Genomic DNA, 18,855 nt, shown 5'->3' with positions numbered 1-18,855 from the left:
TGAGCCCCTATCCAACGAAACAGGCCCAGGTTGGTTTGGGAAGTGTGGGTTGGACAGTGACTAGGAAAGTGCTGTCTACAGCCTGGGCTTTTGCACATCAAACCCCAGGGTCTGTGAGGCAAGGACAACCCCAGCTCCCCATGAGGCCATTCCTTGGCCAAGCCAAGTGAATAGGTGTTCTTCCTCATGCCCTCTCCTTGCAGAATGACCCGCCACACACACCTTTCCACCATCTACCTGCTGCGCCCTCCCCTAGAGGGCCTGAGGTTCCAGAAGGAGGCCACCTTCACCTGCCTGGTGGTGGGAGATGGCCTTCAGGGAGCCCAGCTGTCCTGGATGGTGGGCGGGGAAACTGTCAACAGCAGCATGAAGCAGGAACAATTTCTCAAGGGCTCCAGAACACTGAGCAGCCATTTGGGCTTGCCCAGGGCCAAGTGAGATCATGGGACACCTGTCACCTGAACACTTAGCCAACCAGGACTTGAGTCCCTCAAGGAGGTGACAGCACAGTGGGAGGAAGGTGAGGCAGCTCCCAGGCCTGGGGACAGGGCTGCCCAGGGCCCCACTCACCCCACAGCCCACCCCACAGCTCATCTCATGTCCTACCCCATAGCTCACTCCAGATCCACCCCACATTCCACCTCATGGCTCATCCCAGGTCCACTCTGCATCCCACCCCAGCTGCTGTCACTCCAGCAGTGCATACGCCAATTCTGCATTCAAGGAGATGGGGAGGTCCACTGTCCTGGCTTTTCCCTTGGTGCCTCCTGACCAGAACATGACAGGCTTCTCCCACCGCCCGCACAGTGGCCAAGCAACCAGCAACCTCTCTGTCAGGCTCCTGTTTGCACCGTCCTTTCCTAAGGTGGCTGCATGGCTTCTGTGTGAGGTTTCTGGCTTCTTGCCTCCCGACATCCTCCTCATGTGCCTGGAAAGCCAGCAGGAGGTGGACCTCTCCCAGTTTGCCACCGCCCACCCCACATCCAAGAAAGGCAATGCCATCTTCCAGACCTGGAGCATCCTGCACATCCTAGCCACCTCCAGCCCCTAATGGCTGCCTACGCATGTGTGGTGGGGCATGAGGCCTCCCGGATGGTGCTCAGTGCCAAAAGGAGCCTGGACACTGGCGGTGAGTCATAGCCAGGAGACAAGTGGCTAGCACATTGCTGGGGGGCAGCATTAAGAGGCCCCAACTCTTTCGGGGGGAAAGGCCCCTGCTGCAGCACAGCCCTGGCTCCACCTCCCACCCCAGCACCCTTCTTCAAGTCTGAGGTGAGCACAGGCTTCACCTGCCCTGCCCCAACCCCTCTACTCTGTTTTCTCACCACCTGCTGGCCTAGGTTGACCAAGGCAAAGTGGAGGTGGGTGTCACCCTGGATGCTACACAAGGGGTAGCCACTGCTGGATGCCAGGCAGGGACATCTGCAGGCATGAAGATGGATGTGGTCTCTCCAGATACCTGTGCTCCCCAAGGACATCTCAAAGTCCAGGAGCAAAGCCAGCACCTTAGGAAAGCAGAAGGGTCTCCAGAGACCCCTAATAGAGGAGTCTGACTTCATAGCAGCTGAAAATTCAGATCCATGTGTGCATGGCTAGCCCTGAACATGTGCTGCTCAGGGCCCCAGAGATGAGGCCCCAGTGTCAGGAGCACTTGCTGTGCAGGGTCCTTGCTGCCCAGCTGGGTTCCTCTCTGCTAGCTGAAGCCTGAACCTGGGACAGAGGTGATCACCTGACATTTGTGGTGCCTGTGCCCAGCCTCTTAGTCAAGGAGCACAGGGGCAGCCTCAAGGGAGCAGGAGCCTGGATCCAGACCAGAATTCCCTGGGAAGGGGGCTGTGCCTAGCTGCACTGGGCCCAGGGCTAAGACACCTGCTGCCAGCCCTGACCCCCATGCCTGTCCCAGAGTGGCTTATGAGGGCCTTAGGAGACCACAGTGAACATATCCTGACCCCTACTTTGCCTATGTGGGCCTTCTGTGGCAGCAGCCATGAGCAATGGCCCCACCCCATCTCTAGGTACCCCCTAGTGCAGGGCTGCTCCTCCATCCTCACACCACTATCCCCCAGAGGAACCCTTGATGCTTCATCCCCAGGCTCTGCCCATCCATTTGGGGTCAGAACCATGTCACCTGCCATACATTGGCCCAGGGCTGTTGCTTCCTCCCATTATGGGCCTGCTCACTCCTCCCAATCAATGTGGGCTCCGTCTTGACCCCCTTTTCACTGAACAGAAAGGACTTTACTGAGAGCACCTTGCTGGCCAATTCTACACTGACCTGCTTCCTGGTCTCCAGTGGGATAGCCATCCTGGTGACCCCACCCCATTCCCTGGCCAGACCCAGGGACCTGAAGACTATTTGACCTTCTTGCCCCTGGGTGCCAAGTTCCTGGGCCCCAGGTTCTCCTGCTGAGGACTGCCCACATGTATGTGCAGGTGCACACCAGGGACACTTGAGCACACATACGTGCTCCAGTGTGTGGAGAGACCCAGCCCCCGCCCAGCCTTCCTTGGAGGATGTTGTGTCCTGTTCTGCCTTTGGACCCAGGGCAGGTTCCTGGGCTTTGCTTACCTCTCTCATCTGCTAGGGACCCCACTGCACAGCCCAGGTCGCGTCAGCACTAAAGGAGCTAGAGCTGACAGCGTGGATCAGGTCAGGGGTATGCCATCCACAGGCCATTGTCACAGTGTGAGGTGTGTGAGTCAGTGCTGAGGGGTGCACTCCTGATGCCAGCATTGCCACATCTGTTCAACAGACCACATCAGCCAGTAGCTTTGGGAGGTAGATCTGTCTTCCTGTGGACTACAGCCCGGCCAGATGCATTAGCCTCCTAGGGTTACACTCTGGGCAGGGAGGGTCTACAGCAAGCACAGGCCAGATCCACTATGTACACTGCCTGCCAGGTTCCAAGGGCCTGTCCTGCTCCATGGCCCCTGGGACTGCAGTGCTCTGGCAATGAGAAAGTAGCACCCCCACCATACCCAGTCAGCAGGTTGTAGAGGCTCAGGAAGGCAGAAGAATTGCTCTCCTGGTGTGACAGCCTCAGCCACCCTGAAGCACACTGCCCCGCATCATGGCTAGTGAGGCTTCCTCTTTACATTTGTGAAGCTTCCCCATGGCTCTTCCTGCTTCTTCAATGGACCCTGGGCTCCTGACCTCCTCTCTCTGGACCTCCATCAAGACCTCCACAGGTCAGTTCCTCTTGGTCCCAGAGTCAACCAGCCATGAGTCTCCTTCTCCCAAACCAAACCACTCAGGAAATGAGGACATGGGCAGCTCCAGCAGGGCATGGTGTCCATCATCCTCATTAGGAAATAACTTTATAAGTCCCCTCCTGCCTCCTGGCCCTGCCTCTTGGCCCCTGGTGCATGCTCCTCACCTCACGGAACAGCTACATCTCCCCAAGTCTTCCTGCAAGTCTGGAGCACCATGAATTCTCCTGTCTCTCTGCACCAGCCACACCTGGTCCTTTGCCTGGATGATTACTATAGCCCTTCTGGTCTCTCTGAGACCAGCTTTGCCCCCTACACACTGTCTTGTCTTGACCTCTGTGGTCAGGCAAGTTCTTAAAACACTAATGGCTCTGTACTTCCAGTAAGGACTGGAAAGTAGTGAAAGACAGGTGCTCATGCCATGAAGAAAGGAAACCGTCAAATAAACATTTAAAATCATGGTTGTATTTAAATCCACAGAAGAGCTGAGGACTTAGAGAGGATCAGCTGACCTGAACTCCCAGTAAAGAGGGGTGACAGCTGCCCTGTCCGTCCTTGACACAGGCATTAAAGAAGGGCCTCTGCCAGAGGAAGGGGACGTGAAGGAACCACCAAGACTTCACATAGGCATGGGCTGGCTCAAAAGGAACCCAGAAGAGCCCCAAATGCCAACTCCTCACCCCATCAATTCTCCCTGGGTCCTCTATGAACTGGGGCCAAGTCAGGATGCTGCAGAGCTCCAATTTTCCCCTTATCCAAAGTGTTATGGTTCATATCTAGATGTCCCCCCAATGCTTTTGGAAGATGATTTGATGCTGGGGTCTTAGATCTGAGCTCTTTGCTTCTGGAATTTTCCTTGTAGTATTTTCAGGCCACAGCTGACTGTGTGCAACTTACCCTATGGGACTCACTGATAAGGAGGACTGCAGCACACTAGTCCCATGGCTTGTGATGGCTCCCATCAAGCCTTCCCCTTATGCATGGGGCTTCATGTAGGGTGGGGTGTGTTTGATGAAAGTATATTTCCCTGGGCCTGGATAGCAGCAGTTCCCCACCTTTCCCTGGTCCTCATTGCAGTCTCCAGCTGGGCTCTTTGTATTCACACCTGGTTATGACATAGCTTTCCTTAAGACCTTCCAATACCACGCCCCCTTTGCCATTAGGACAAAGTCCCCCTGGCCCAGTGCTGTCAGCTCTCCCACTTACTGTGTCCTGGAGCTGCCCACAGTCCCCTGGGGCATGCTGTCTCCCAGTGAGGACACTGTGGACGCTGTTCCTTCTGCTTGGAATGCTGCCCGAACATTCTCCAGGGTTATACCTTCTTGCCTTCCATGCTTCACTCCAACAGCCCCTTCCTAAGTTTATCCTAGCCCTGGGTCTAGATCCACTTAGTGCCCCTGCCTCATCTCCTTCGCCCCCATTATGGTAGCTGGTTTGACTTACTGATGGCTGTCTTTGGTCCAGTTCTGTCTGCCAGCTTGGGTGGCTCTGTGGCTGAGTCCCCAGTGCCCGTGCTGGCTGGCAGGAGAAGGTAGTCAGATGCTTGGGAAGTACAACCAAGTGGATGGAGGCCCCAGGGAGACACGAGGTGAAGCACAGCCACCATGTGCACGTGTGAGAGGGCAGGGACCTGCTCACCATGCCTGCTCCTCCCCAGGTCTGGTCACCACCACCAGCCCACTGCCCCAGAGCAGGCATGAGAACAGCAGTGACTACATGGAGACAGAGCATGATAGCAGCCTGTGGCCCATGCTGTGCACCTTCGTGGTACTCTTCCTCCTCACACTGCTTTACAGTGGCTTTGTCACCCTCGTCAAGGTGAGGAAGGGATTAGCACCTCTCTGTGCAGAGGCAAATGGGACAGGTGCTCAACCAGGGACATGGAGGGCTGGGCGGGCTGGCTGCAGGCAGGGCTGAGGCAGGCTGTGAAGGGTATGGGCACCTGTGGGTGTGCGTAATGCCTGTCCCTCAGCCCTGCCCCTCTGACCCATAGGTGTCTACAGGTGAAGTAGCCCAGCCACGGCCAACATCATGCAGGAACAAGAAGGGATGCTCAGCCTTGAGTCCCATCCCAGACACCACCTCACACAGAGACAAGAAGGCCATACCAGGCTCCCCTCTGACCACACAGGACCCCACCTACCCTGTGCTGCCCAACAACTCCCTCTGCTCAGCCAGAGCTTCAACAGACTGCATCCCTGATCTCCACCACAAACCCTTGATTCACTTTTCCTGCCTCCTGTTCCTCTGTTCATGCCATCCAAATGACCTCAGACCAAATGGCACAGGGGCTGAGGGAAAATGGTAAGAGAACTCACAAAGCAGAACATGGCTGTCAGGTGTCACACCCAGGGAAACTGAATAAAGCTGCATTGTGAAGTCAGTGGACTGAGAGCCCATCTCTCCACACTTCACACACATATACTTACACATACACACACACACACGCGTTCAGCTCACATGTGAGCCCACATATATATGCATGCATACACACAACTACTCACCATCCAACACATAGGAGACACAGTGTAGGCCATGGGCAAAGGGGCAGGCACGTGCATGTATGGGTTCATATGTGCACATGTGGATGCACACGCACATGTGGACTTGCCTGTGCACATACATGGACTCACATGTTCACACATGGATTCACACATAAATACACATGGGCTAGCCCAGCACACATGTGGACACACACATGTGTAAGCTCAAACATGTATACAAATGGTCTCATACATGTGCACATGGACTCATACACAGATACACATGGAATCATGTGGACACATGGACTCATGCATGAACATGTGGACCTGTATGTGCACATGCACTCAGTCCAGTCCTCAGGTGGGAAATGGGAGCATTTCCATGTGCAGAGCCTCCTGTGTGTAAGCTTTGGCTCTTGCTGCCTGTGGGACCCTGGCTCCTTTCAGGGCCCTGCCTCATTGGAAAGGGTGAGAGCACTTCTCATGCACGCTGGGTGAGGAGTTCAGGAAGCCAAGCCTGCAGAACTCAGAAGATCCTAATGAATATCACCCTCTCCTGTCCTCTGTGTGGCCTGGAGTCTGTGATCTCAAACTCCTTCTGAAATCCTCACCCTAGGTGTGGTATCACAGAAGAGGCCTCTGGGAGTTCCTGGTCATGAGGTGGAGGCCTCATGATGAGCGGCAGACTCTTAAGGGGAAGAAACCCCAGCACAACCCTGCACCCTCCAGCTATGAGAGGACAGTGACAAGGTGCCATCCATGGATACGGAGGAGGTCCTCACCAGACAGCTGGGGCCTTTGTCTCCACAATTCTAGCCTCCTGAGTGGGGCCAAATCCACAGTTTATAATTGTCTTCCTTTAAGATATTCTGTTGTAGCAGCACAAGCAGTTTAAGACATTGGCCAGCATCTCTTGACAGCCAATCACAGAGCCCAGGTTGGTGCTGGGTCTGTTCATCATTCAGCCAGATGAGGACATAGTGGTGAGCAGGGGAGGGCTTCATGTTGGCTGGCAAAGTCCTGAGAGTGTGCCAGGGTTAGCAGTCCTAAGGGTCTGGCTCCAAGATACCACCCAGTCCCCTCACTGGCTGTCCTCTCAGTGTGCCCCTTCATGAGCTCATCTGATCTATGGTCAGCTGGTTCCAAGGCAGGGTGGCAGGGCAGAGGAGCATCACTAAGGAGAAACAACAGTTTCTGGCATGGAAGGCAGGAGGCAGTAAAAGCAGCAAGCAAAGAAACAGCAGAATCTGTCTTTATATTCTATCCAGCTCATAAGCCTATTGATTGATGCCACCTACATCCAGGGTGGGGCATCTTTAATCCCAGCTTCACATCCTTAATCCAATATCACACCCTTAATCCCAGCATCACACACCCTGGGTCCAGCCATCTCTGTAAAACCCTACATATGACAGCATGAGGCTTTGAGGAAACATCTAGATACAAGCCATAACAAAGCTGAAAGCACAAACACCTACACCTTGGAAACAGGCTTTAGTGTTGGTGCATGGTAGGACTATATTAAGAGGAAGTTTGTCCAACACGGAAAAAAAACATCACCCATTTTCCCACATACAACAGTTGGACCGTTTATGGAATATCCAGCACATGACCCATGATGATCAGCAGGTTCCCATAGGGAGCCTCCAGGCACTGGGGACTGTAGAAGGCAGAGAGACCTGAGACAGCAGCAAGAACACAGTAGAAAGACAAGTGGGAATCTGGGAGAGAGAAACAGAATCTGGCACTAAGATCAGAGGGCCATTTGGCGGAGCCAGAACAAAGCAGGTACTCTCCTATTGTCTCTCCAAACACTGGAAAGGCCTGAGATGGAGCAAGGCCCTGCCCACCACCCTCTAATGGCAAAAGGGGGTCCTGAGCTCAGCCTGGGGTGGCACAAAGTTTTTAGGTATGACTGAGACAGATGGACATCTAAGGGCAGAAAGATGCTGAGCAGCACCTGTGTCAGCGGCCTTTGGGCCATATATTAGGCAAGGAAAGCCAGTGGAAGGAAGATATACTACCCCACAATCAATTAAGGCTGTTGTATCCCAGAGGCATGCAGTGGGTCACACCCAGAGCTTTCGACTAGGATATATGTTCAGAAGGAGCATCTACCCTCACATCTTTGGTCAGGCAATTAAGTGGTCCACAGGAGAAATTGCATGGCTGCTTGAGATCTGACTGTGATGCCAGTGCAGAGGAAGCTGTGTGGATGCTCCAGGTGAATGATACAACTATGTGAGGGTTTTAATTTTTATTCCTATTTTGATTTTTGTTGATGTAGTTATTGTTTCCTTGCTTCTTTGTTTGATTTAGGTCATTTTTTCTTTTTTTCCAGTTTTTCCTTTTTTATTGATATTGTGTGGTTATTATACTCTGTTCTTCAAAGTTTTCCCCCTTTAACTTGCAATTTCTTTTAGTGCTTCTTCTCTTCTATGTTTTAACTCCCTTCCCCACTATGTAGGGAATGGGGAAGGGGATGTTACCAGAGCCTCTGCCATGGGTCCTGGTCTATGAGCCACCATAGCACAAGGCAAATTCAAGAATAGACAGAAACGAGAAATAGAGCGGAGAACCTTGAATCCTGGTCAGTGCTGCTGGGGATGGAGAGCCAGAGAGTCCTATGACAACGTCAGTGACCTCATGATAGGCACTCCTCTGCAGCAGGTGGTCTCTGGGAGGGCAGGTGTGTTTACTCAATACCATAAAAGGAAGAAAGCCATGACAGTGGGGGAGTACCGCCACCTGGCCAACAGTGAAAAGTACCAGACTCCTCCACACAGGAGTTTTAAAGATTTGGAGAGAAAAAAACAGAATTAATTTAATTAAATTAAAGATTTAATTAAATTAATTAAAGATTTGGAGAGAAAACACTGGAAGAATCGCCTCCATGGTTCCCCCATTTATGTGCTGACATCAGCGGCTCCTTGTTTGATGAAAACACAAAGCAGTGGAACCTTGGGCGCCTGGAAACCATTCTGAATCTGTTGGAGCAGGAAGGTGGAGTTGTCTTCGAGGGAGTCAACACACCCTACCTGTACTTCGGCATGTGGAAGACCACGTTCGCGTGGCACTCGGAGGACACGGACCTCTACAGTGTCAACTACCTGCACTTTCGGGAGCCCAACACTTGGTATGTGGTGCCCCCAGAGCATGGCCAGCGCCTGGAGCTCCTAGCCAGGGAGCTTTTCCCAGGCAGCTCCAGGGGCTGTGGGGCTTTCCTGAGGCACAAGGTGGCTCTCATCTCACCCACAGTGCTCAGGGACAATGGGATCCCCTTCAGCTGTGTGACTCAGGAGGCTGGGGAGTTCATAGTGATGTTTCCCTATGGCTATCACACTGGCTTCAACCATGGCTTCAACTGTGCAGAGGCCATCAATTTTGCCACCCCTCGGTGGATCGATTATGGTAAAGTGGCACCTCAGTGCGGCTGTGGGGAGGCAAGGGTCAGCTTTTCCATGGACATCTTTATGGGCATCCAAGACCCTGAGTGCTCTGAGCTGGCAAAGGAAGGGCAAGACCAGGCCCTTGTGGACAACATGGGTCCCTCGATTTCTGCCAGGCAGGAGGTGGCCACCTGCAGAGAGGACCAGGTGTTCTGGACAACTGCTCTGCATTTGGGCCACCTTCAGTCTCAGGAGGCTTGTGCTTCCTCAGGGCCTGTTCTGGCTGGCTACTTGGTCAGGGACCCTTTCCACCCAGGACCCAGAATCCCCTCTTTGAGCCACGGAGATGATACTGAGCCTGAGCCAGACCACCTCAGCTCCTGGCTGCCACAGGTGGCCCACAGGAAAAAAAGAGTGGCTCTCCACACAGCACCTGGCAGAATGGCCGAGGTCATCCTCCTAGGCACTGGGGGCCCAGGGTACCCCTTTCAGAGTGCCCCCGAGTGAAATAAGGGAAAAACTAGAATAAAATATTTATGAAAACTGATGCCACAATGTTGAATTAAGTATTAGCTACAAGATTCTAAGCACATTAAAAACATAATGTACCATGACTCGGTGGGGTTCATGGCAGGAGTGAAATAATGGCTCTGTTGAATAAAATTTGTAGGAGGCTATTGGTAGGGACAAGCCTCTTGCACTAGGGCCCAACAGACCAGTCCAATGTACAGTTTAATTGTTCTAGCCGAGCTATAATTAATTGTAGGAGACTGTAAACAATTAACCAGTTATACAGTAATCAATTAATGTGTCTCTATACTTTGATTCAATTTGCCTATAAATGCCGTGAAATCATTTTGTTGACAAATTGTCTACACTTGCTTTGGTTCTAAGGGCTACAGGCTTTGTCAATCATTTTTGTTTTGTTTTGCTTTGTTTTTGTTAATTGCTCAAATAAACAATATAATGAACTTATACGTTGTCTTTTCAATAGTTTACACTAAGGGAATATAGAAATAGAACTTATCTCTGATAGATGGATCCAAGAAGAATCTAGGATCACATTCATCGATACTGTCTCAGTTACTTTTCTCCTCCCTGAGATCAAATACTTGACACCCAGAGTTAAAGGGGGAAAGGTTTATTGAGCTCATACTTTGTAGAGGTTTCAGTTCACAATTGGCTGGCTCCAACCCAGGGCAGCATGGCAGACAGGCATCACAGAGGAGAAACAGTCCATGACAGGCAGAAGGTAGCAAAAAAAAAGCAGGCAAGGGATGACCACAGCTCTTCCTATCCTTTATATCTTATATAGGCTACTAAGGGTGGGTGGCACTCACACCATTAATCCTAGTGTCCTTGATCCTGGAATTGCACCATGAATCAATGCCAGTGTCACACACTCAATAGTCAGCCACCTCTGAAAAAGCCCCATCTGTGACTGCATGAAGTTTTAGGAGGACATCTAGACACAAGTCATAACAGATATATATGGCCTGACTTTGAGTATGGCATGTTTCATTGAGAGGTCAAATGCTAAAAGAAAATCATTTTGCCAACACTTTGGTACCATCATTCGGAATCAAGATTTTAGAGCACCAGAAAGTAACCCTCATTTTCTGTTTTGTTTTTCCTTGAGGAATAAAAGTGTTAAAAATTATGACATTTATATTGGGAAGCACCTCCTAGTTGAAAAATCATTTTCCTTATTCATCTACTGACCAAATTTTAACTGTATGTCATTTTTAGTCATTTTCATTGCAACCTGAACTTCTCATATTAAAAGATTTGAAATTGAGCGAGTGCTGTTCTGATCGGCAAAGCGTATGCTTTTCATAAACCTTTGCTTCAACCCACAGTGCGGGCGCATGCACACACACACACACACACACAAAACTGAAAAATTCTTTTGCTAGTCTATGTCATAATGGATTGCTTAATTGGTTTACAGAATGCAGATGCGTTTTTTTTTGGAGACAATCTTACTATGTAGTACAGGCTGTCTTGGAACTAGGTAGCCCAGACTGGCCTTAAACTGGAGTCAGTCCTCCTGTCTCAGATCCCTAGTGCTGCCATTAGAGGTGGGCACCATTACAGGCCACAGAGGGATGAGTTTTTGTTTTTTCAGATGAGGTCTCACTGTGTAGCTCAGGCTGGCCTAGAATTCAATTCTCCTGCCTCAACCAAATAAATGCTTTGATTACAGGTGTGGGCTTTGTTTTCTTTTACAGTATTAGTTTGTTTTGGAGCACACTGTACATTTTGTGTGTTAAAGTGTCATGACAATAATACATTGTGATGTATATTTCATTTTTTTCCATGTTGATAACTATTTTTCACTCAATTCTCACGTAACTCAAGCTTTGAAACATACATGGGATTTGATTGAAAAATACTATAGATGTTTAAATAGAAATGTACTACAGTAACTAACACACTGCCCTCAATCCACTGCCGAATGCTCCCCCTTGCTGCCAACACATTTATCTCATTTGTTCATTGCTGGTGGTACTTCTGGGTTCAGAAAATCCTCCTGATTAGAAAATCTGGGCATATGTTTATGTCTTCCAGAGTTTTACTTCTTTTTATCTTCTGCAGGTTCATTGTTTCTGGTGTCTTCTTTTTTTTTCTGGTACCGGGGATCGAACTCAGGTCCTTGTGCTTGTGCAGCAGATGGTGAAACCACTGAGCTAAATCCCCTGCCCTAGTCTTTCTATTTTTATAGCTAGTTCTTTCATCCTTTTTCATTTGAGTTTAGGGCAGTTGGGAGATATGGGTCTAGATTCATTTTTCTGCATGTGAATAACCAGGCATTTTTGGTGGTTGGTTGTTTGGTTGGTTTTGGTTTTCTGAGACAAGGTCTGGCTATTAATTTGGGCTGGCCTTGAGCTTACTGTTTAGACCAGAGTGGGCTCAAACTCACTCCAATCCTCCTGTCTCAGCCTCAGAAGTGCTGGGATTACAGACTTGGGCCACCATGCCTGGCAAATAACCAGTTTTTCAAGCACTATTTGTTAAAGAGTCTATCTTTTCTCCCATATATGTTTTTAGCCCCTTCACCAAACATTAGACAGCTCAAAGTACCTGGGGTTTGTTTCTGCATCCTCATTTTTGTTCTATACAACAATGTGTGTGTGTTTTTAACCATAACCACTTTATCTTTGTCATTTAATTTAATATCTGGATTGTGATGCCTTCTGCTCTTCTCTTGTTGTTTGCTTCTTCTATTATGGGTCTCTTCAAGTTGCATATCCATTTTAGCCTAGACTGGCATGCCTGTAAGCCAAATACTTGGGAGGCTGAGGCAGGAGGATCATGGTGAGTTTGAGAGTTTGAGGCCAGCATGAACTACAGAGTGGGGCTCTGTGTCCCAAAACCAAAAAAAGAATATAGGATTATTTTTCCTAGTTCTTTGAAGAATTCTGTTGGTATTTTGATTGTAATTGCAATAAATCTGTATATATTTTTAGCAACAGGGCCATTGTGATGATGTTGGTCCTGCTTATCAAAAAACAAGACAAACCTTTCAATTTTCTTTTCTTTTTTTTTAAAAAACAGGGTCTCCCTATGTAGTTGAAGCTGGCTTTGAGCTATGTAGCCCAGGCTGTCCTTAAACTCACATTGATCCTCCTACTTCAGGCTCCAAGTGCTGGGATTACAGGCAGGTGCTCCATTTTCTAATATCATCTTCAATCTCTTTTTTCAGAGTAGTACAACTTTTGTTACAGAGGTGTCATGGCTTGCATCTAGATGTCCCCTGAGGTCTCATGCGGTCATAGGTGGCTGGATCTAAAGTGTGTGATGCTGGCATTTTCTTTTTAGAAAGGTTCTCACTATGTAGTTCAGGCTGGCCTTGAACTCAGTGTGTACCCCATGAGGGCCTCCAACTCTTGGCAGTCTTCCTGCCTCAGCCTTCAAAGTGCTGGGATTACAGGTGTGAGTTACCAAACCTGGTGAATGCTGGGATTAAGTGTATAATGTTGGGATGAAGGGTGGGTACTATTTTAAGGGTGAGTAGCCTGGGATGTATAAAAGGGACACAAGAGGGTTGCCAGAGCTGCTTGCTCCTTGCCACTTTGCTGGTGGCTACCTTCTGCTGCTGCTGCTCCTCTTTGGCATGGACTGTTTCTCCTCTTCGATGTCTCTCTGCCCTGCCACCCTGACTTGGAGTCAGCTGACTACAGACTGAAAACTCTACAAAATGTGAGCCACATAAACCTTTCCTCCTTTACTTTGGGTGTTAGGTATTTCGTCTCAGCAAGGAGAAAAGCAATTAAGACAAGAGGTCTTTCTCTCCCATGGGTATATTAATTCCTAGGCATATACTTTTCTCTCTGTGTGTGTGTGTGTGTGTGTGTGTGTGTGTGTGTGTGTGTTTACTTATTTGTTTTGAAGCTACTGTGAATGAGATTGTTTTCCTGATTTCTTTCTCAGTGAGTTCATTGCTGGTACACAGGAAATGTATTATTTGTTGTTTTGGGTTTTTTTTGGTGGGGGGACAAGGTCTCTCTGTGTAGTTCAGGCTGGGCTTCAACTCACTGTGTAGCTCAGGCTGGCCTCTCACTCACTCTCATCTCCCACCTCAGCCTACTGAGTGCTGGCATTACAGGTATGCGCCACCACACTTGGCTGATTTTCTTTTTCTTATTTTTGTATCCCGCTGCTACCTTGCTGAGTTTATTACTCCTACAAGTCTTTGAATCTTCTATGTAAAGGATCATGTCATCGGTATATTAGGATATTTCAACTTCTTCCTTTCCTATATGTATCTCTTATTTTTTTCTCTTGGCTGATTGGTGTGGCTCGAGTTCCAAGTACTATGTTTTTAATTTCCATTAGTATATGATTGCAGAGTGTAATGATGCCATTTATCATGAGCATAGATATATATACATAAGAAATATTCTGTCTCCATCTCTAGTTCTCTTTCCCAGAGGCAAATGATCCCTATCTCCATTTGAAGTCCTCTATCAAACAGGAGTAGTGAGGTTGGACATTCCTGTGTTGTTCTTGATTTTAGGGCAAATGCTTTCATTTTTTCCCCATTTATTACTATTTTGGCAGTGTTTTTGTCATAGATGGCTTTTAGCAGCTTGGTAACCTGCACATAGCACATCTCTTTCTATTTTTTATCCTTTTCCTTTCCTCTCTCTTCCCACTCCTCTCCCTCTATCTCTTGGTCCCCTTCCCTTTTGAAAATTCGAGATAAGATCCTCCTATGCCTATTTTGTCAGGATTTTTACCTTGCATGGATATTGGAATTTGTCAAAGAGTTTTTGTTTTGTTTTTCTGTATTGAGATGATCATGTTATTTTATCCTTCCTTCTCTTTAAGTGATGATTCCTGTTTATTGATTAATCCCTGCTGAACCATCCTTCCATTCCTGTGATGAAGTGAAGCCAACTTGATGAGATGTCTGATGTTTTTAATGACCTGTTGTACTCTGTTTGCTGGGATCTTGTTAAGGATTTCTCCATGTATGTTTGTAAATAAGATGGGCATTCAGTTTTCTTTTTCTGTTAAACCCTTATCTGGTTTGGCCTCAGAATAATGGTAGGTTCTAGGAATGAATTTGGCAGTGTTTCTTCCCTTTCAATTTCATAGAAGAATTTGGAGATTATTGGTGTTAGAACTTTTTTGAAATTCTTGTAGAATTCAGCAGTGAATCCAAGTCCTGGGCTTTTCTTCACTGGGAGGGTTTTTATGATTGCTTCTATTTTATTGTCTGCATTGGTCTCTTCAAGGCTTTTCTATCTCTTGATTCAGTTTGGGCAATTCATATATGTCCAGATATTTATCCATTATTTTTCTTGGTTCTCTTCAAAACAGTTTCTTGCAATCCTCTAGATTTTGATGGATTCCATCGTGATTTCATCTTTCTTCTTCCTTTTTTTTTTTTTTTTTTTTTTGAGAAAGAGTCTTCCTATGTAGTTCAGGCTGAGTGCTGGGATCACAGGAATGTGCAGCCATGCCCAGATTCCTTTTTATTTTCTAGTTGCATTGTTACAGGTTTTTTTTCTTTCCCTTTCTTTCTTTTTTTTTTATTTTTTTGGTAAGTTTGACCAAATGTTTATCAGTCTTGTCAATTTCTACTCTAACCTTTACAATACTTTTCTTCTACTAGTTTCAGATTTGGAATGTTCTGGTTTTTCTAGAATGTTAATATGCATCATTACATTATTTGGTATCACTCCATTCTTTTAATATGTGCATGCACTTGTTTCTGAGAACTGCTGTCATTGTTTCCCAAAGGTCTGGGTATGTTGTGCTTCCATTTTCTTTTGATTCTGAGAACATTAAATTCCTTCCTTGATTTTTCTTTGATCCATTGATTATCCACTAATATGCAATTTCTATATTTTCCCATACTTGCTGTGGTTTCTTTTGCTGTTTTCTTATTCATTCTGCTATGATATGATAGCATCCAAGAGATCATTTCAATTCATTTATATTTATTTAAGCATGCTTTATGGTCCCAGTTTTTATCTCTTAAGAAAAATAAATATTCCATTAACTTCCAGAGGGCTGAGGTCTCCCTGTGTGCCCTGTTCAGACCCCTCCATCCACTGGCCTCTCCTCCTCCCCCTCCTCCCCCTCCTCCTCCTCCTCCTCTTCCTCCTCCTTCTCTTTCTTGTGGTTCCCTTGCAACCCTTCCACAGCAAGTTTCTCACTTCTAATGATTTTTTCAAACAATCATTTTTTCTTTCATCCCTATTAGTGTAAGATATTACAGTTTCTGCTACATATGTTCCATTTTAGTATTTAATTTGTCTTGCTGTTAATTTCTCCGGTTTCTGAGTTAAACATTTAATTTCTTTTTTTTTCATTTATTTTCAGACTTAATGCTAAATAGAGTACTGCTGGTGAATTACCTACATGGGAAATATCATCTCCGTCAATCAAAAGGTCAAGTCTGAGTTCCTGCCTCCTAGATAAACCAAAGCATTGAAAAGGAGGAGAGGAAAAAAGGTGGAAAGAAAAAGGAAAGAAGTTACTTTCTAGCATTACTAGCTGTCTAGACCCACCTAGGAACTTGTTGCCTGTGTCTATGGCTGATGATATGGCAGGGATGAAGCCTGAGCATTCTGGTTCCCTGAATCCAGGTTCCACAGTCATGACCTTCAGGCCAACCATGGAGGAGTTTGCAGATTTCAGCAAATACATTGCTTCCATGGAATCCCAGGGGGCACACAGAGCTGGCTTAGCCAAAGTCATTCCTCCCAAGGGATGGAGAGCCAGAGAGTCCTATGACAACATCAGTGACCTCATGATAGCCACTCCTCTGCAGCAGGTGGTCTCTGGGAGGGCAGGTGTGTTTACTCAATACCATAAAAGGAAGAAAGCCATGACGGTGGGGGAGTACCGCCACCTGGCCAACAGTGAAAAGTACCAGACTCCTCCACACCAGAGTTTTAAAGATTTGGAGAGAAAATACTGGAAGAATCGCCTTTATGGTTCCCCCATTTATGGGGCTGACATCAATGGCTCCTTGTTTGATGAAAACACAAAGCAGTGGAACATTGGGCGCCTGGGAACCATTCTGGATCTGTTGGAGCAGGAATGTGGAGTTGTCATCGAGGGAGTCAACACACCCTACCTGTACTTTGGCATGTGGAAGACCACGTTCGCGTGGCACACGGAGGACATGGACCTCTATAGCATCAACTACCTGCACTTTGGGGAGCCCAAAACTTGGTATGTGGTGCCCCCAGAGCATGGCCAGCGCCTGGAGCTCCTAGCCAGGGAGCTTTTCCCAGGCAGCTCCAGGGGCTGTGGGGCTTTCCTGAGGCACAAGGTGGCTCTCATCTCACCCACAGTGCTCAGGGACAATGGGATCCCCTTCAGCTGTGTGACTCAGGAGGCTGGGGAGTTCATGGTGACGTTTCCCTATGGCTATCACGCTGGCTTCAACCATGGCTTCAACTGTGCAGAGGCCATCAATTTTGCCACTCCTCAGTGGATCGATTATGGTAAAGTGGCATCTCAGTGCAGCTGTGGGGAGGCGAGGGTCAGCTTTTCCATGGATGCTTTTGTGCGCATCCTTCAACCTGAGCGATATGAGCTGTGGAAACAGGGTCAAGACCAGGCGGTAGTGGACCACAGGGAACTCATACCTCCCCAGAAGCAGGACCTGATCACCTGGAAGGATGTCTGTGCAGCCAGGAGAGCTTCACTGGGCCTGAGGCACTTCAGCCTTAGGCAGGCTCTGCAACCCCCTCTGCCTGTGGCTTCCTGCAGTGAGACCTGCTGCGGCAGGAATGTGCGTCCTGGTCGTCGTCGTTGTGCATCTGGGCGACCATCTGCCCGTGATGCTGCTGCCAGGTCCAGGGCCACAACCTACAGCTCCCAAGAGCTCAGCCGAGCCCCACTGGCCTCCCAGCTTCCATCTGTCCCGGATACTCACCTGTCAGCTGGCAGACGTCGTCGTGGCAGTCCTCCCCGGCAACTAAGGGGTCAAGAGCCCATCCACCAGGGTCTAGCCAAGAAGCGCAGGTTGGTGGTCATGGAGCACACAGCTCTGGATTCAGAGCTTCGTTCTAACCTGTGCATGGAGCATTGATGGTCAACCCTGTGCCTAAGAGCCCTGGACTTCAATATCTTGGTTCAGCTTCTGAATGTAACTTAACCTCTGATCCCTAAACTCAGGGGCTGCCTTCATAGCCCACTACTCTGCTGTCTGGAGGCTTGCTGAGACCTGTCATAGGTAACTCACTGAACTTGGAGCCACTTTGTAGGACATTGATCACGCATAAGTAAACTGTGATGCCTCCAGATGCTGCTCCGTCTGGTGGTAATTATTAAATTCGCCATATTTGTCCTTCCTCCTAGATCTTGGGATATTTTTCAACTTTGGTAACTTCTGCATCTTAGCTGAAGTTTCATCCACTGGACACTACATCTCAGAACTAGGTGCCACTAAGATTGCAGGGAAGCTGAACTTTGCAGGTCTCCCATCCTCTGGACCAACTGTGGAGGGTGCTGTACTTTCAGGGCTTTGGTTTTCCTTTACTTGCCTTCCATTTTCTCCCTCACTCTTACCTATTTCTTGCAAACTGAGGCACTTTTGACCGATGAGTTTAACAGAGTCACAGAAAGGTTTGACCTTTGTAAGTTACTGATGTATTTAAAATGTGTTGTTATCAAGTATTTGTTCATAAATAAATAAATTTAAATGTTAAAATTTGACTCTTTCTAATATTCCAGTTTCCAATAGTGAGGCAGGGACAGAGGTTATTCTTTCATGAATTTTCTTAATTGTTTCAAAAACACTTAAATTTATTTTTATGGGCCGGTTCCATTGTTTGCAAGAGTGAATAATAAGTTTGGGGGATGCAAATTGGGTTCTGGCTATATCACTGGCTTGGGGTATTTGATTTTTACAGTTTTTCTTTGAGGGTGATATGGAGGATCTAAGCATGGGCAGTAGGAACTAAGTTGTTGGGAGAAAAATGCAAGTATAGAAAAGAAGTGTCATCACCTGAGTATTTTCAAGTCTTCATGGATTTTTGAAAACCGTAGATACATTTTACATTCATTTATTCAGCACAATCCACATGCCTACAAAGTAGTGAACAAGACAGTTTCAATTAGTAAAACGTGCTGTGAAGGAACTAAAGTAAGATTGGGCAGGATACCTTTTTGAGGACCACTTGACACAAATGGAAGGTTCAAAATGGTGTTTTGCACTTCAAAGGATCTAACAGAACTCCTAATGTGGAGCTTGGTGATTCTGATTTTCCAAACAGCAAGAGAGCTTATTTGTGTCTGGGGCA

General features: G+C 47.7%; 2 protein-coding genes and 4 gene segments (V, D, J or C); all 6 read left to right on the top strand.

The window, feature by feature from the left end:
• Positions 1-18,855, top strand: part of LOC101717323 (Ig alpha chain C region-like) — a 204,856-nt gene that overhangs the window by 23,868 nt on the left and 162,133 nt on the right.
• LOC101711804 (Ig alpha chain C region-like) overlaps positions 1-18,855 on the top strand; it is a 172,923-nt gene that overhangs the window by 25,424 nt on the left and 128,644 nt on the right.
• LOC106008447 (Ig gamma-2 chain C region-like) overlaps positions 1-18,855 on the top strand; it is a 128,199-nt gene that overhangs the window by 23,810 nt on the left and 85,534 nt on the right.
• The window catches only part of LOC101717670 (Ig gamma-2 chain C region-like), a 111,298-nt gene that overhangs the window by 25,204 nt on the left and 67,239 nt on the right, over positions 1-18,855 (top strand).
• Positions 1,051-9,589, top strand: LOC147828357 (lysine-specific demethylase 4D-like). The gene is given in 6 exon segments (XM_087210220.1): positions 1,051-1,129; positions 4,868-5,028; positions 5,204-5,213; positions 8,215-8,481; positions 8,533-8,601; positions 8,604-9,589. Coding segments are annotated over 6 exon segments (1,572 nt in total).
• LOC147828356 (lysine-specific demethylase 4D-like) lies at positions 8,683-18,212 on the top strand. Its single transcript, XM_087210300.1, has 2 exons — positions 8,683-8,829; positions 15,920-18,212. Exon 2 carries the CDS (start codon positions 16,131-16,133, stop codon positions 17,640-17,642), a length of 1,512 nt encoding a protein of 503 aa, XP_087066426.1. The 5' UTR covers positions 8,683-8,829; positions 15,920-16,130; the 3' UTR covers positions 17,643-18,212.

The sequence above is a fragment of the Heterocephalus glaber genome, unplaced genomic scaffold, assembly GCF_053883595.1.
Source record: "Heterocephalus glaber isolate CG9 unplaced genomic scaffold, H.glaber_assembly_v1.0 deba00001140, whole genome shotgun sequence".
Lineage (NCBI taxonomy): Eukaryota > Metazoa > Chordata > Mammalia > Rodentia > Bathyergidae > Heterocephalus > Heterocephalus glaber.
The sequence above is the reverse complement of the archived record's forward strand: the minus strand, read 5'-3'. Positions and strand labels throughout refer to the sequence as shown.

What these genes read in the sequence shown, in the direction of transcription:
- LOC147828356 (XM_087210300.1), top strand. Translation starts at nt 16,131, where the DNA reads ATGGCTGATGATATGGCAGGGATGAAGCCTGAGCATTCTGGTTCCCTG.